General features: G+C 38.6%; 3 protein-coding genes across 3 annotated transcripts; 2 read left to right on the top strand and 1 right to left on the bottom strand.

Annotated features, from left to right (window-relative positions):
• The first annotated feature begins 5,799 nt into the window (after window positions 1-5,799).
• On the top strand, window positions 5,800-7,357 carry LOC103939354 (aspartic proteinase 36-like). The gene has a single exon (XM_009349440.3). It carries the CDS (start codon window positions 5,881-5,883, stop codon window positions 7,315-7,317), a length of 1,437 nt encoding a protein of 478 aa, XP_009347715.2. The 5' UTR covers window positions 5,800-5,880; the 3' UTR covers window positions 7,318-7,357.
• Window positions 7,358-11,843: 4,486 nt separating this feature from the next.
• On the top strand, window positions 11,844-13,763 carry LOC103939353 (aspartic proteinase 36). The gene has a single exon (XM_048585583.1). The coding sequence runs from the start codon at window positions 12,239-12,241 to the stop codon at window positions 13,673-13,675; it is 1,437 nt and encodes a 478-aa protein (XP_048441540.1). The 5' UTR covers window positions 11,844-12,238; the 3' UTR covers window positions 13,676-13,763.
• Window positions 13,764-14,065: 302 nt separating this feature from the next.
• On the bottom strand, window positions 14,066-16,502 carry LOC103939340 (BTB/POZ and MATH domain-containing protein 2). Its single transcript, XM_009349421.3, has 4 exons — window positions 15,836-16,502; window positions 15,375-15,723; window positions 14,810-15,086; window positions 14,066-14,478 (listed from the first exon to the last, which is right to left on the bottom strand). The coding sequence occupies exons 1-4, from the start codon at window positions 16,261-16,263 to the stop codon at window positions 14,300-14,302; spliced, it is 1,233 nt and encodes a 410-aa protein (XP_009347696.1). The 5' UTR covers window positions 16,264-16,502; the 3' UTR covers window positions 14,066-14,299.
• Window positions 16,503-17,654: the final 1,152 nt, after the last annotated feature.

Below are 17,654 nucleotides of genomic sequence, written 5' to 3'. Positions count from 1 at the left end.
CTGTAGAATTGCAGGAGGTTGTGGCAATTTTGAAAGCCAAGACCAACGTTTCGATTTGCACAGTGTTGATACCACTGAGAGAGCTTTTGTTTCACTCTCTGTGAATCCAAAGAACAAAACAATGGTGGTGCTCATTCTGGTTCATCCAGATTTCAGAGAATCTAGAATTCTAAAGGCAAGAGATGGGAATCAAAACCCAAGTTTCAGCAGAAATCCCCATGAATACTTATCAGAATATGAATGCATCTCAGTCAATGAGTCAAAAGGTTGCAAAGCCTCAGTGCAAAGTGTGTTCTAAGTACCATTTTGGTCAGTGTAGATACAAAGGGAAACCAAAATGCTTCAATTGTGATAAATTTGGGCATTGGGCTAGAGAATGTATTGTAGCTAAAACAGTGCAAAAGGCAAACAATGCTAATCAAGTGGAGATGACAGGAATTTTGTTTTATGCAAATAACATAGTCACATAACCAAAAGTGAATGGAGAGTGGTACATTGATAGTGGTTATAGCAACCATATGGCAGGAAATGTGGAATTGCTTGTTGATGTGAGAACCAACATAGCTGGCAAAGTTCAAATGCCAACTTGAGACCTTGTGAATGTTGCAGGAATAGGTTCATTGGTGATTGATACAAACAAAGACAGAAAGTATGTTAGTGAAGTAATGTACCTACCTGGTTTAAAGGTAAACTTGCTACGTGTTGGTCAAATAGATGATCATGGATACTTCTTGGTGTTTGGTGGTAGAATGTGCAGTATGTTTGATGGTTCATCATTAGAATGCTTGGTTGTGAAAGTGAAGAAGAAGAAAGTGAATAGGTGATATCAATTAACTTTATTATCTAAGAATCAGGTGGCCTTGAAAACTAGGTGTCACTCACTCTACTGAGACTTGGCACAAGAGACTTAGGCACTTACACTTTGGTGGTCTCAAACAATTGGGAGACAAGGAAATGGTACATGGTTTACCTCAGCTTGAAGATTACAATGAAGTTTGGGAAGGTTGCCAATTTGGAAAACAACACAGAGAAGAGTTTCCAAGAAATCAAGTGCAAAAAGCAACTGCTCCACTTGAACTAATTCATGTTGATTTGTGTGGACCTATGAAGAATGATTCAATTACTAGAAATAAGTATTTCATGCTGTTAATAGATGATCTCACCAGAATGACTTGCATCTATTTTCTAAGATGCAAGTATGAAGCATTTAATTGTTTTAAAAAATTCACAGCTATGGCAGAATTACAAAGTGGATTCAAGGTTAAGTGCTTAAGAAGTGATAGAGGAGGGGAGTTCAAGTATCTGAATTCGACCTATTAAGTGAAAAAAAAGGAATAAAAAGACAGTTCACTATATACTCCACAACAAACTGGAGTAGTGGAGAGGAAGAACAAAAATGTGATTGAGATGGTTGAATCCATGTTGCATGAGAAGATGATGCCATACTTTCTCTGGGTAGAAGTAGTTCATACATCAGTGTACATTCTAAACAGATGTCCCACAAGGGATTTAAACAACATCACACCTTTTGAAGCTTATTCTGGGAGGAAACCAGGAATAACATACCTGAAAGTATTTGATTCACTATGCTATGTTCATGTTCCTAGTGAACACAGACATAAGTTGGAGCCTAAAAGTTTCAAAGGAATATTTGTGGGATATGCAACCTATGAAAATGGGTATAGGGTATTTGATCCACTATCCAAGAAATCAGTCTTGTCAAGAGACATTGTATTTGATGAAGAAGTTGCCTGGAACTGGGAAGAGAACTCAGAGTCATTTTCTTTCAATATTGGAAGCTTTATTTATGGTGACATAAGCACAGGAAGAAGTGACAGAATGGTGTTGTCTCCTACATCATTTGTATTATCTCCATCTATGAGAATTCTTAGTATTGAAGACTCTGAAGTTCAATCCAAGACACTTATCTCAGGTGAAGCTGTAAGCATGTTAAAATTAAGTGAAGGGCACAATCAAGCATTTGACTATACACCATTGAAATGGAAGAATCTGAATAAAGTGTTGGCTCAATGTAATATGTGCATCATGGACCTAGAAAAGTATGAGGATGCTAAACAAGATGAGTCTTGGTCAAAAGCAATGGATGATGAGTTGTTCATGATTGAAAAGAATGGTACCTGGAAGCTTGTTGACAGACCAACTGAGAAACCTGTTGTAGGAGTTAAATGGGTCTACAAAACCAAGTTAAACCTTGATGGTTTAGTGTTGAAAAACAAAGCAAGGCAAGTTGCAAATGGTTATGCACAAAAGCCTGGTTTGGACTACAATGAAACCTATGCACCAGTTGCTAGGTTGGACACTATTAGAACCTTAATAGCTTTGGCTGCACAAAAGAGTTGGAAATTGTACCAGTTACATGTGAAATCTGCTTTCCTGAATGGAGTATTACAAGAAAAGGTCTATGTTGAGCAACATGAAGGTTTTGTAGTCAGATGCAAGGAAGAAAATGTGTACAAGCTTTACAAGGCTGTTTATGGTCTAAAACAAGCTCCAAGAGCCTAGTATGGAAAGATTGATAATTATTTCTCACAGTGTGGTTTCGAGAAGAGTTTAAGTGAACCAACTCTGTATATAAAGGCAAGGGAGAATATGTCTTGATTGTTTCTATCTATGTGGACGATATAGTCTACACTGGCAGTTGCAAATCAATGCTAGAAGAGTTCAAGGAAGATATGAAAATGAAGTATGAGATGACATATTTAGGACTTCTTCATCACTTTCTTGAGATGAGAGTGATTCAAACTGACTCTAGCATCTTCATTCATTAGAAGAAGTATGCAAGCTCCTTACTGAGTAAGTATGGATTAAATGAAGCAAAGACTGTCACAACTCCTCTTGTAGCTACTGAGAAGCTGTCTAAAGATGATGGAAGTGGATCTACGAGTGAGGAAATGTATAGGAGTATTATGGGAAACCTTCTATATCTCACTGCTACAAGGCCGGACATAATGTATGCAGCAAGTCGATTGGCAAGATTTATGCATTGTCCTACTAATAGACACTATGGAACTGCAAAGAGGGTACTTAGATACATCAAGGGAACCCTGGATTATGGCCTAGGAGTATGTGAAATGAAGAAAAGCTTGTTTAATTGGCTTCTGCGATAGTGATTGGGGCGGTTCATTGGAGGACATCAAGAGCACATCAGGATATGCATTCTTATTTGGTAGTGGTGTATTCTCTTGGGCTTTAATCAAGCAAAACTGTGTTGCACTTAACTACAGAGGCTGAATACATAAGTGCATCAGAAGCCACAACTCAAGCAATATGGTTGAGGTTTGTTTTGGAAGACTTTGGAGAATTACAAACTGAAGCTACTCCTTTTCACCGTGATAACACTTCTGCCATTGCAATTACTAAGAATTCTGTGTTTCATCAGAAGACCAAGCACATTGACAAGAGGTATCATTTTATCAAAAATGCATTGCAGGAAGGCATCATTGATCTGATCTATTGTCCCACAGAAGAGCAATTGGCAAATATCTTCACAAAGCCTTTCGCAAATGATCGATTTAATCTTCTCAAAACCAAACTTGGAGTGACATCAGCTTTAGACTTAAAGGGGAGTGTTGAATTGTAAGTCTACAGCCGATTAGGAATAAGTCTTAGTTTAATATGTGTATGCACTTGAGTTAAAATACCAAGTAAGAAGTTGTATGGTAGTAAGGCAAGACATGCCAAGTGTTGTAATCCTAGCAACTAGCTAGATGAAGGGTCAAGATTAGTTTGTAATCAGAAAGCATCCAACTTGGATCCTAACGATAATATTCCACCCGCACGTTTTGTGTGTGAGGTGATAGACTGAGAAAAAGTTAATGAGAATTGGATTGCCTCTCTGTGACTTGCAGAGTGAAGCAACATTCCTTTGAGAGCTCACCATTGTTAATTTCTTCTTTCTTTATTTCATCTTCCATTCTTCTTCAAACTACCAGAACAAAACACAGAAACACAACAGGAAGCACACCTACAGAGGTTGAGGAGCAAAAGGAGTAATCCGTCCGAGAAGGGCTTGCGTCTGATTAGCTAGTTGATGAGGCGGAGAGATGATGAATTGAAGGGAAGGGAGTCTTCTACTCTCAATACTCGATATGTGTTAGCCTTGAATAGGGAATGGCATGCACAAGAACGATAATATGAGAGTAGGGACATCTCTATTTGTATGTGATTAGGTTCATTCCATCTTAGCCTATTATTGGAAGGAAATATCAACTTAATCACAATCATGTCAGTTAGTGTCCCACCATGATATCAATTTATGTTTGCCTTAATACGGTTTTCCATCAGTTAGTTGCATTAGGGTTTAAGACTTCACGATTCTTACTCCATTAGATTTCTACAAAATTACTTGTCAATCAAGTAATCTCAAGAAAATCACGTTGACATTCACAATATGATCTCATTGATTTCACAACGAGATCTTACACATATGACATAGTAATCACTATTCGAGCTCCAAACAAGACGTCATGCATTTTTAGTGCTTTTTCACTACACCACAAGAATAAAACAAAGATTAGAATCCGTTTGAAGAATTTAAAAGAAAAACCTTTAGAAGTTTTTTGTGCCTTGTATTTTGTCTAATTCAATGCATAAACAAGATGTCCACATAATAAATATGAAACAGTTAAGGTTCTACTATAAAATTAATTGAAATATGGAACATAGTTTAACTACTTATAAGCACATATGAGGTCCGTCATTTCCCCAATGTGGGATTTACTGTCAACATGTTTTCTCAGGTGTCGCGAATTTTCAAGCCTAGTATGTGGACAACACAAATCAGGTGACATAGAGCATGTGTGATCGGTGGGCTTCACACATGGCCAACCTACTCCCAATGACAATATAAAAAGTAACCTAACTACTTAGAAGTACATACAAGATCCCTTCGTGAAATCCACTCTCAACAAAACATGCTATTTTACATACAAATTTTATCTCTGCCATTCGATTCATCATTTCCTTGTTTTTATATGCAAATATTGTCTTTTGTGTATGGATTTTTGGTCGACTTTATCAAAGTCCTTTTGACAAACTAAAGAGTGACAAATGATCAACAACAAGAGAGAGTGTTCATATTAATCTCCATGTAATGGCCAAGAAATATCCAATTGGCAATTACAATGTTCCACGTCATACCCTAAAAGGGTAATGGCCAAGAAATATCCAATTGGCAAATACAATGTTCCACGTCATATCCTAAAAAGGCAATGATCCGATCAAAATTTTAAACTAAATTTGCAAGTCAAATAATGTGTCATCAATAAAAAATAAACGCATTAACCAAAGCTAGTAATAATTCAATTATCAACAAGCACATTATAAGTGTTAAGCCAACATAACAAATTTGGTTTAAAAAATAAGAAATTGTTATTTTATTTTATTTTTCTTATCATCGGAGAAAAATCCAGAAATTTTAATATGAATAGTCTGCTTACTAGTTGGTAACATAATTGTCTTTTTATTTTCACATGTAAGTAGCTTTGATAACACCTTACGGATTTGTTTAATTTTTTTTTTAAAAACATTTTTAATCATCTAAAAGCACTTCTCTAAGTACTTTTATAATTGTACAGCTTTTTTTCCTTCAAACAATACTTGTATTAAAAATGGTTAAAGACGAACATCAACATTGACATCTAACATCAACGACCGATGTATACTATGATCTTGACCTAGTTATTATCTCTATTTTTTAGTTGGCTGGTAGACAATTTTAATTTGTTGATTAAGTAATTAAATAAAATTTGAGTTTAAAGTTGAGAAGAAACCATCCCTATTTAATGTTAAGCCAACATTCAAGAAAACGCACAACTTTCCCGGTTCGACCCCAAACATTCTTGCTTTCTTAGATTTCAAATGGATCTTCACAAAAATTCAAGAGCCGTTCTGGGTTGTTTTCTGATTCTCTCGGCATTTTTTTCCAATGCGTCGGCGAACTTCGTGTTCTCCGTTAGCCACAAGTTCAACGGCCGTGACGGGCGGTCGTTGAGCGAGCTCAAGGCCCATGATTCCCGCCGTCACGGCCGGATTCTTGCCGGCTCTGCTTCTGCTGTGGATGTACAGCTGGGCGGTGATGGCCGTCCGTCCGGCACCGGACTGTACTTCGCCAAGCTCGGGATTGGGACGCCGTCCAAGGACTATTTTGTCCTGGTGGATACAGGGAGTGACATCATGTGGGTCAATTGCATCACCTGCATAACCTGTCCCAAGAAAAATGACATTGGTGTGAAGCTCACATTGTATGATCCGAAAGGCTCTTCGAGTTCGAATGCTATTACTTGTGATCAGGATTTTTGCACGTCGCAATTCAAAGATCAACCTCCAGCCTGCCAACCGGGCATGCCCTGCTCGTACGACATGACTTATGGTGACGGAAGTGAGACGGTGGGATACTTTGTGAAGGATAATGTTCAATTTGATAAGGGGACTGATGGCAGTGTTGTGTTTGGTTGCGGAACTGCGCAATCCGGTCAGATAAGTGAGTCATCCAGCGCGCTTGATGGGATTATTGGATTCGGGCAGGCGAATTCGTCTGTGTTTTCCCAGCTGGCTGCTTCCGGGAAGGTGAAGAAACAATTTGCACATTGTTTGGACAATGTTCGCGGAGGCGGGATTTTCGCCATTGGCGAAGTGGTGGAGCCAAAGGTGAACAACACAACGCCGTTGGTGCCGGGGCAGGCGCATTACAATGTTGTACTGGAGGCAATTGAGGTAGGAGGTGAAGTCGTGCAGCTTGCCTCTCATGTTTTCGACACAGGGTCAATCACAGGGACGATCATCGACAGCGGAACAACCCTGGCCTATCTCCCACAGGAGGTTTTCGACCCTATGATGCAGAAGATCTTAGCCACGCAGCCTGACTTGCAACTTCGCACAGTTGACGACCACCTCACATGCTTCGAATTTTCCAACAATGTAGACGATGGATTTCCATTGGTGAAGTTCAACTTCAATAATTCGGCTTCCCTGACGGTTTATCCCCATGACTATCTGTTCCAGCTGAAGGGAGATGTGTGGTGTTCCGGCTGGCAGAGCAGCGGGATGAAATCGGAAAGCGGAGACTCCCTGACGCTTCTCGGAGATTTGGTGCTGTCGAACAAGCTGGTGATATATGATGTGGAGAATCAGATGATTGGATGGACCGATTACAACTGCTCATCAAGCATCAAAGTGAGGAATGAGAAGACTGGAGCAATAGATACAATTGGTGCTCACAATCTTTCTTCAGCTTCAGTTTTTACAGTTGGGAGATTATTATTGACGTTCTTCTTGTTAATTTCTGCTGTGTTTTAGAGTATGTTTTCATCATAAATTTCATCAATGAAATTGTGGATTTTACATCCATATATGTTACGCTGTTGGAATTTTCTGTGTGTATTTGTTGACTGTTATACAAATTGTTCTTCCACAATGCCTTGCGTTTTAAGTTTCCTGCATGGTAGAATGTATTTGGTAAGGAATGTCTGCAGTAACTCAAATGGCACATAACCGTACGTGTTCGGTTAGAGATGTCAAGGAATTTGACACATCAGGTCATATACCATGAACATCCTTCTGAATTACACAAGGCTAAAAGCACTAGCAGTTATTTCTAAACCTAGAAATAATCTCTCACTTTTTTCTTTTCTTTTCAATTCGTTCTTTCCTTTTTTTTTGGTTGTCTACAGAGAAAATGTCTAGAAACAGACCCCTTACCCACTGTGAGATTTACTCTCAACACATTCTCTTACGTGTAATGAATTTTTAAGTCTAGCACATGAACAACACAACCAGAGGACGTGAAGCACATGTGTCGTTGGGCTTCATACGTGCGTTAACCTGCTTTGATATTATGAAGAAGTTGATGTTCCACTATAAATCGAATTGGCAATATAAGATGTAACTCAACTGTTTATAAACACATGCGAGGTCTGCCATTCCCTCGATGTGAGGCTTACTCTCTGCAAAACATGATAATTTTGCATACAGAAGTTCATCTCTGTCATTGGATTCACCATTTTCTTGTTTTAGACGCAAATATTATCTTTTCTGAATTCATATGGATTTTGGTCAAGTCCTTTTGACATTAAAAAACGTTGCCGGCCAAATAAAGAGTATCACACAAACTAAAGAACGTGACAAATGATTAACAACAAGGGAGTGAGAGAGAGTTTGTTTGTAATAAACCAATCAAATTATTATTTTATTTTAGAAAATTTTACATAAGTATTATCTAAACTTGCAAGTATATGCGCAAATACCACATAAATTTTAATTATTATCATCAATTGCCTTTCTAGGGCTTGATGAAATCAATTTGTCCGAAGGCAAAAGGTAATTTTTTTTATAGGGGCGTTGGAGTCAAGTCATGAAAAGGACTGAAAAAGTTGATTTCGGGTTTGATTTTGACAAGTGTTGTTGAAGAATTGAAGTGAAAAGTATGCAACTTACAATGAAGTTTCAAGATTTTTTTTATAGGTCAACAAGTGGGTATGTGGTTTACCTTAATTTATTCAAATATTAATTTTCAAACTCTCATGGAGGGACTTGTCGAACTAGATCTGTACAAATCCCCAAATTTGGTGCCATATTGACTCATGCAGTATTATTTTGGAGTCAATCTAATCCTAGTCAGTCCCATAACACACCTCGATCGGAGTTGAGGCATGCTGGCTGACACTCGAAGGTGACGTAGCCAAAAGGTAAGTGATGTATAAAATATGGAAAAATTTAAACCGAAGCTAGAATTTATTTAAGCTAATAAAGAGAGTGCAGCAGTAGTGGGAAGAACCCATAAAATATAAGTAGTCAGAGCCTAGATAACAGTACGACATAAGTAGAGCAGTCGAATCTAGTTAAGGTCTTACACAACCGGAAATAAGCTCCTACATTTATTTGGGAGAATGTCATAATCGCCAAAGATCCCTCGTACACCACAGATGATTCAGCTAACTAAGTCCTGGAGGGCGAAAAATAGAAGGTGTGAGTGGGCAAAAACAAAGGTTTATGAAACACATTTATTTTCTGAACATACTAACCCCTTACCATAAAACAAGTATAGTTTCCAGAAAATCATACTACGTATAAGTATGATATCAAAGGTAATTCAACAATAATTCAAGAAATGCAACAAATCATAATATCTCAACTGTGGCATAAGAAAATCAAGTGCTCATCAATCTATGCTAACACACAGGTTCATGCAGAGGAATTCTAACATGGACAGGACTAGATGTAATCATAATATACGCTCTAGTACTACAATCACGTGAAGACTGGCACTAGGCGCATCACATACGAGTCCTAGTTGCCTATTGCAACCTAGGAAATGACTGGCACCTACAATGGATCCAAAAATGAGTGCGCGGTGCGATGTGAACATACACGTGAAGCCTAGCCCTAGCCCGAGGCGAATACTACACTAGTGCAAGCATGCATGATGAGCAGGTAAAATGTATATGAACATGCCATGACAATTTATAAATCTCAACAATATAATAGCACTTTTAAAATGAAATAAAACATGGCATGATAAGCATAATATTAATCCAAAGTATTTGTGGAAACCATAAAACTTTACATATAATATAAATATATATATATATATAAACAAACAGCCACTCGCTGATACGTAGTACGGATCATAGCCTCGTAGCCTTACTTGACCTCGTACCTCCTCAGGATAATTCTCTCCTATATGTAAAGAACTATATATAGTAATTAATTAATTAAAACGTACACGAAAAGGCTAGAAAAATCCCTCATAGTTTGCTCAAATTGAGGGTTTAAATATATGAAAACATTCTACTCAACATCACAAACCCATATACATCGACCATGCGCCTCTGCGAAGCTGCATGCACCCTCACGCGTTGCTAGTTTGCTGCCACACGCGCAGGTCCGTTAAGTCTAACGGTGTTACCTTAACAGCTTGAGAATATTCGTCAACTTTAACAGAATATTCTCCTTCTTCTCTAATTTTCCAGTCACCGTCACCCCCGCCGTCTAATTAGCCAGAATCTGGAAAAGTTGGCCGGATTTTTGTAAAAACTTCATATCTTCCTCATTTCTCAACCATTGTCTATGTACTTTATATGGAAATGAAGCTTGGGAAGAAAAGAACAAGTTTGTACCTTTTGAAAGTCCAAAAAGTGGACAAAAATGGATTAAAAATGCCTCGAAGGTCTCGTCCCTAATTCCAACGTCTCAAAGTCGTGTGTCTACATGTTGGCACGTTGGCATGACTTCAAACTTAGGCTAGAGACCTTAGGAAGTTATTAGTTGCTTCTAAACCTTCCAAAACCTTGTAACTCGAATGGAAAGTCGTCGGAGAACCTACACCCGAATCGGAGCTCCGAGTTGGAAGCTTAAAACTCAGCTATTTTTTAATCGGCTTGTACAAATGGACTCGTGGAGATGAGAGGGATACGATGGTGGTGATTTGAAGTTTGATCTATGTTTGATTATGGTGTTTGTGTTGCAGAGAAAAGAAAGAGATACGGCGTGAAAAAGAGAGTTTCTAATTGGTGAGAAAAATAAGGAAGAAAATTGATTGGTTGGTGAGATAAGGTCACCAATAAGGGATCTGTTTTTAAAGTGGGAAAGCGTCCAATTTGCACAATTTAAAACTATAAACTATCTAACTCATCCTATCTAAAACATAATTCACTAACATTGATTAATTCGCATACACGTGTACAATTTTATCTGTTGTTAATATACTTTAACTAAACGTAACTTCTTCATTACAAATTCGATTCAGGTCTAACTCACGCTCACACAGTTCGTAACAATGAGTACTATTTAATTACAATAAAAGAAAAAATAATTTAAAAGTCAAACAACAACGTCCACTTTGCATTCCACGTTGCCAACAAGGGTATAATTGTTATTTTACATACTTAGTAAGGAAATAACATGGAAAATTAGGGATGGGTCGTCACAAGTCAGTCCCATAAAGTTAATTGACAAAAATATCTATGCAAGTGACATGTTTTAACAACAAAATGGAGGAAAAGTAACTTAGGTTTAAGTCGTAAAAAATAAAACTTGAAAGTTTAGGTGATATTATCTCACATGCTTACAAATTTAGGTGGTACTTGCTCAAAAAACTCTTTATCTTATTTTGGAAACTAATAGTGGCACTCTTTATAAGTGTATTTTTCTTTCTAATTATATAAATTTTGGAAAGCAAAATGACTTTTTTGAAATACCAATAACAATCCTCTTTATTTTTCTTATTATTGGAAAAAGAGTTTTTAAAGTTTTAAATTTAGACATTTTAATATCAATAGTCTAGTTACTAGTCGGCAACATAATTTCCTTTTTATTTTCACATGTATGCAGCTTTGATAACACCTTAAAGATTGGTAAAACAATATTTTTATTAAAAGCGTTTTTAATCATTTAAAAACACATTATGTTTTATAAATTTTTTTTTATCTACACGATACTTATATATTAATATTAATTAAAGACAAATTGGTACATCAACGTGAACGGTTAGTGTGTTGAACAACCAATCGGTGTACATATATATATATTATTTATGAACAAACGATATTATTTATATTAATAAAGATGACGATGGATTTAGCCTCATAATAACAAAACAATAATGTGCTTTAAATTCATTTTTGACGATGATCGAACATAAGATCTCTTACTTACCGATAAAGAGAAATACCAACATACTAAGTAACAATTCCTTATATATTTATATATGATCTTGACTTATTACCTCTCTTTTTTAGTTGGGTGGTTGACAATTTTAATTTGTAGGTTAAGTAATTAATTAATTAACATTTGAGTTTAAAGTTGAGAAGAACTCATTCCTAATTAGTGTTAAGCCAACGTTCAAGAAAACGCGCAACTCTCTCGGTCCCAACTTCCCAAGTCTCTCTTCTTCCTCTCCCTCCCTCTCTCTCTCTCTCTCTCTCTCTACACATGCCTTTCCCTCCTCCCTCGCCGACGTCCTTGTTCCTTCCCCCACCCAACTCGCCCATGAATTCTCCACAAATCCCACCTCTCTAAATCCCCAAAATCCAATCCAGGAATCGTTTTCGAATCCGGATTTTCTCCCCAAAAGAAGCTTCTTTCCCTGCGGGGTCCAAATAATCCAGATCTCAGAAGCTTCAAATTTTCGGACCACCAATCCAAACTCCAAATATTGAATCTTTGGATTGGTTTCAATCTCGATTCCGACCCCAAAGATTCCTGCTTTCTTTAATTTCATATGGATCTTCACATAAATCCAAGAGCCGTTCTGGGTTGTTTTCTGATTTTCTCCACATTTTTTCCAGATGCGTCGGCAAATTTCGTGCTCTCCGTCAGCCACAAGTTCAACGGCCGTGACGGGCGGTCGTTGAGCGAGCTCAAAGCCCACGATTCCCTCCGCCGCGGCCGGATTCTCGCCGGCTCTGCTTCTGCGGTGGATGTACAGCTGGGCGGCAATGGCCGTCCGTCAGAGACCGGATTATACTTTGCCAAGCTCGGGATTGGGTCGCCGTCCAAGGACTATTTTGTCCAGGTGGATACAGGGAGTGACATCCTGTGGGTCAATTGCATCGACTGCACAAACTGTCCAAAGAAAAGTGATATTGGCGTGAAGCTCACATTGTATGATCCGAAAGGCTCTTCGAGTTCGAATGCTGTTACTTGTAATCAGGAGTTTTGCACGTCAAAATACAACGGTCAGCTTCCGGGCTGCCGGCCGGACTTGCTCTGCCAATACGACGTGACTTATGGCGACGGAAGTGCGACGGCAGGATACTTTGTGAAGGACACTATTCAATTTGATAAGGGGACTAATGGCAGTGTTGTGTTTGGTTGCGGAGCTAAGCAATCAGGGCAGCTGGGCAAGTCATCCGAGGCGCTTGATGGGATTCTAGGATTCGGGCAGGCGAATTCGTCTGTGTTTTCCCAGCTGGCTGCTTCCGGGAAGGTGAAGAAACAATTTGCACATTGTTTGGACAATGTTGGCGGAGGCGGGATATTCGCCATTGGCGAAGTTGTGGAGCCAAAAGTGAAGAACAGAACTCCGTTGGTGCAGGGGCAGGCGCATTACAATGTTGTAATGGAGGCAATTGAGGTGGGAGGTGATGTCCTGCAGCTCGCCTCTGATGCTTTCGACACGGGGTCAAACGCAGGGACGATCATCGACAGCGGAACAACCCTAGGCTATCTCCCGGAGGAGGTTTTCGACGCAGTGATGAAGAAGATTTTAGCCAAGCAACCAGACTTGAAATTGCACACAGTTGACGACCAGTTCACATGCTTCCAATTTTCCAACAATGTAGACAAGGGATTTCCATTGGTGAAGTTCCACTTCAAGAATTCGGCTTCCCTGACGGTTTATCCCCATGACTATCTGTTCCAGCTGAAGGAAGATGTGTGGTGTTCCGGCTGGCAGAGCAGCGGGTTGAAATCGAAAAGCGGAGACTCCATGACGCTTCTTGGTGATTTGGTGCTGTCGAACAAGCTGGTGATTTATGATCTGGAGAATCAGATGATCGGATGGGCCGACCACAACTGCTCATCAAGCATCAAGGTGCGGAATGAGAAGACAGGAGGGGTAGATACAATTGGTGCTCACAATCTTTCTTCAGCTTCCACTTCTACAACTGGGAGATTATTATTGACATTCTTCTTGTTAATATCTGCTGTGTTTTAGATTTTTACTGCAACAAAGTGGCCAGCATTCATTCTTTTTTGTTGCATCATAAATTTTATCAATGAAATTGTGGGATTTTACATCCATATATGTTAAAACACTGTTGGAATTTTCTGTGTGTATTTGTTTAATGTTATACAATTTGTACTCGCCGCAGTACCTTGCGCTTTAAGTTTCCCATATGGCACATGGCAGTACGTGTTTGGCTGGGGATGTCATCGTAGTAACGTGGCATCCCTTTTTACTTAATTGCACCACTTTAAGAAGTCAAGGAATTTAACACATCAGGTCATATACCATGCTAGGGGGGGGGGGGGGAGGGAGAGAGAGAGAGACAGAGAGAGAGAGAGTTGAGTTTTTGCTACAACTTTCACATAGAAAAGGAGAGAATTACAAAGCAAAAGAATTGAATTTTCATTCGATCAATCAAAACAGTAAGTACTACAACTTTCACATTACAAGCCAACGTGGACATCGACATCTTTTTGAATTACAAAAGGCTAAAAACACTAGCAGTTATTTCTAAATCTAGAAATAGTCTCTCCTCACATTTTTTGTTTCTTTTCAATTCGTTCTTTCCATTTTTTCCTTGTCTAAAGAGAAAATGTTTAGAAAGTTCACTTACTATAGCCTTTGCTTCACCCGCCTGCCATGGATGTCACTGCCATCGGGAATAGTTTCATTCCCTTGCCTGCATAAGGTTGCAGAATGCTCATTAACACTAGCTACGTATTCCAAGAGATCGGTCAGAACGGACGGGCAGCTTTCCTTCAAGTGTTTGTAACCATCTGTTTGCATAACACCTGCAAAACAAAAACAGTATAACGAAGTCTCAATTAATGAGTTACATAGCATTTCTATTCAGAACCTAATGATTAAACAAAGACTACACAAGGACCAAAACGACATGAGAAGTAATACGAAAACATAAATTACATTTAATACCCTACTTTTACCAACCATTTTCAAAAGCTTACGTATGAATTCCACATCTAAAATAGTTAACGAATGAAGAATATTAATTTCTCCTACCAATTATCACCCACATATAACCAAATTATCATCCATAATCATCATCAACAATTCTACTTTCCAGAGTTTTGTGAAATAAAGCCTCATAGAGAAAAGGGTTACCTAATAGATTTCCGGGAGTTGCAATGAATCTGAGACACACAGGTTTCAGCTGGGAGCAGTGATGTTGTTCTGCCAAAGCTAATGTCGTTGCCACATTGTTTATAGCGACATCCTGGCAAAGATTTGCCTCACACATGAACCTGAGCCTGTCTAAGCCATAGCGATCTGCTGCTGCAAGCAGATGCTGAGCCATCAAAGTGGAAGCCCCATTCGAGTTGATTCCAGTAAGCTCTTCTATGCCAGGCAGTGAATCCCAGTATATAAAATGAAGTAACGCCTGCACACGGACAAAATGAATCCCAAATTGGGATTTGTCCATGAAAACGAATCTTATTACTTCTTGCTAGGCCACATTATACCACTTAATACCAAACGACAAAAAATCACTACTGCAATACATATCAGAGTACCGACATCAATGATGCAATCTGCTAGTGACATTGCAGCTAAAGTAACTATGAGATCAAAGTCATGGATACCAAACAAATACCGTAACCAACTTATAACGTTAAGTGCAAAAGTTTATCAGCATCAGTAACCAAGGAAAAGAGGACATGCAACAAACCTTGAAGACTGGAGCCTCTATGTCCTCAACTTTTATGCAACGAGTGTTCTGATCTTTCATGGGACCAAATAGTTGGGCCCGGAATACAGGTGATCGAGCTGCTAGTACCAACTTGTGAGCACAGAAAATTTCCTCGTCAACTTCGAAACTAACATCAGTTCCCTTTCCGGTTTCCAGTAGCTTGCCAAACTGATGGCCCATGCTGGATGGCGGTATCGGTATAGAGTAAATTTTCGGTCCCTGTGTATGTGACTTGACAACACCAACCATACAGTTAACTGATAGGCAGTCATCTTTAAGGTAGTCCGATGTCTCCAGAGAAGTTCTTTTGAAAAAACGCTTGTAACCCCTGCAGCATATAAAGCAATACACTTTCATCACACAAGAAAGAAAGAACTCAAAAGCAAGAAACAAGCAAAATACACAATCAATCAAAAACCCGAAAAAATTCGGCAACCCACCACATGCTTCCGCGATACTTGAGCGTGTAAGGGCCGCTATCCAATGTCCTCCCGAAATGGCTATGCACCTTGTGCCTCTCGTTCCCGCTCTGATCCAAAAGCGTCAATTCGAACAGCGCTCTCACATCGGTTCCTTCGCTGGCGAGCGCGATGAAGAGCGAGACGTAGGCGGCATTGTCCTCAACGCTCTTGCCGTCCGGGTAGAAATAGATAGCCCACGAAAACCCACCGACATTAAACGTATCGGAAGCTATGTACTTCCCAATCCCAATCCCCTTGGACAGCGAATAGCCGTTGATCTTGAAATGGTGGGTCCCGTTGACGGTCTCGGTGATCGACGTCGACGCAGTGGTGGTCGGAGGCGGCGAAGAGGCTGGGGAAGACGAAGAGGACAAGGGCCTGGAGGTTTCTCTGAGAACCTTACCCATCACCCAAATGAATTACTTGGATTTGGGATCTAGGGTTTAATCGGAAACGTGGAATTCGGATAAAATTGGACGGGGGAAATGAGGAAGTTAGGACATTTGTATAGAGAAAGATTCAATCTTTTCCCGAAGATTTTCTCGGGAAAGTGATGGAGAATCTAGGGTTTCGTTTCTCGAAGGTGAATTTGCAGGGCTTCACAATGAGAACGAAGAGAGAGAGAGAGAGAGAATGGGAAGTGGAAGACGATGACTCGTGAAGGTGTTTTTTTATAGTTGGATTTTTCTGACATGTGAATTATTGACGGGGAAAAGCAGAAAGAGGCACTTGCGGACCTACGTAATCGTGACCTACTCGCGCTCCTATTAACCCACGTAACAAATAAAATTTTAATCATAAACCGTACAATTTTTTTTTTTTAAGTAACGTTAGAAAAACTAAATTTGTAAAATAAAATTTTGAAAACTAAAAAATCATAAAAGTTGATAATTAATTTATACTTAAACGTTTTAAAAAAAAAACATTTGATAAACGTACTCATTACAATGGGTGACACATTAATTAGTTTGCAAATTTTGTCTCATAGTATTAACCTTTTTTTCTTTTTTATGCTTCCCCAAATTAAATTTGTTTTGTTGCAAAGAAATTATAGCAATAGTCTCTCAATTTTAACTTAATTGAAGTAATGGTCATTCAACTAAAAATTCATGACATATAATCCCTTAACTCCTCAAAGCGTGCATCTATGATCATTTTCGTCAACTCTATTAGAGCTTTAATAAAATACACATATTCATATAAATTATATATGACCGTCAAATAATAGTTATATTAAATTTAAGCCTTGTTTTATTAACACCTCACGTTTTTGTTGACTACACCCCATATACTTAATACACCCCACATTTATTTTTTAAATTAAAAAATTTCTTAACACACCCCCCCGTATTTTTCAATACTACCCTCACACCTTATATCTCATACACCCCACACCTCACACACCCCACAATCATCAACTAATTAACCACACATCAAACTCTTCATCTCTTTCAAACAAAAGAATAATCCACATTTTAAAAACAAGAAAGATGAATTAAATTGTTGTATAAAATCTCCATCTTGTCATTTGATTTATAAACATCCGTCAAATTTTCTTGAACAATCACGTTGGATTCTAAGAAGCCTGATGGACAAATGATGGGAACTGTTCTTATAAGGTCATGTCAGTTCCAACCAGCCAATAAACATTGAATTTCTTTATCATCAAACAACCACAAGAATATTACATTTAATTACATCTTAAAATTTTCAACATTCTCTAGTTTTCTTCCTATTTCTTGGATTCCAATTAGAGCAGGGCTTTGCAAAAAGTCAAATTTTTATTCCATTATTTAAA

This window comes from the organism of the source record quoted next, unplaced genomic scaffold (genome assembly GCF_019419815.1).
Source record: "Pyrus x bretschneideri cultivar Hongxiangsu unplaced genomic scaffold, Pyrus_bretschneideri_v1 Contig23, whole genome shotgun sequence".
Taxonomy (NCBI): domain Eukaryota; kingdom Viridiplantae; phylum Streptophyta; class Magnoliopsida; order Rosales; family Rosaceae; genus Pyrus; species Pyrus x bretschneideri.
The sequence above is the reverse complement of the archived record's forward strand: the minus strand, read 5'-3'. Positions and strand labels throughout refer to the sequence as shown.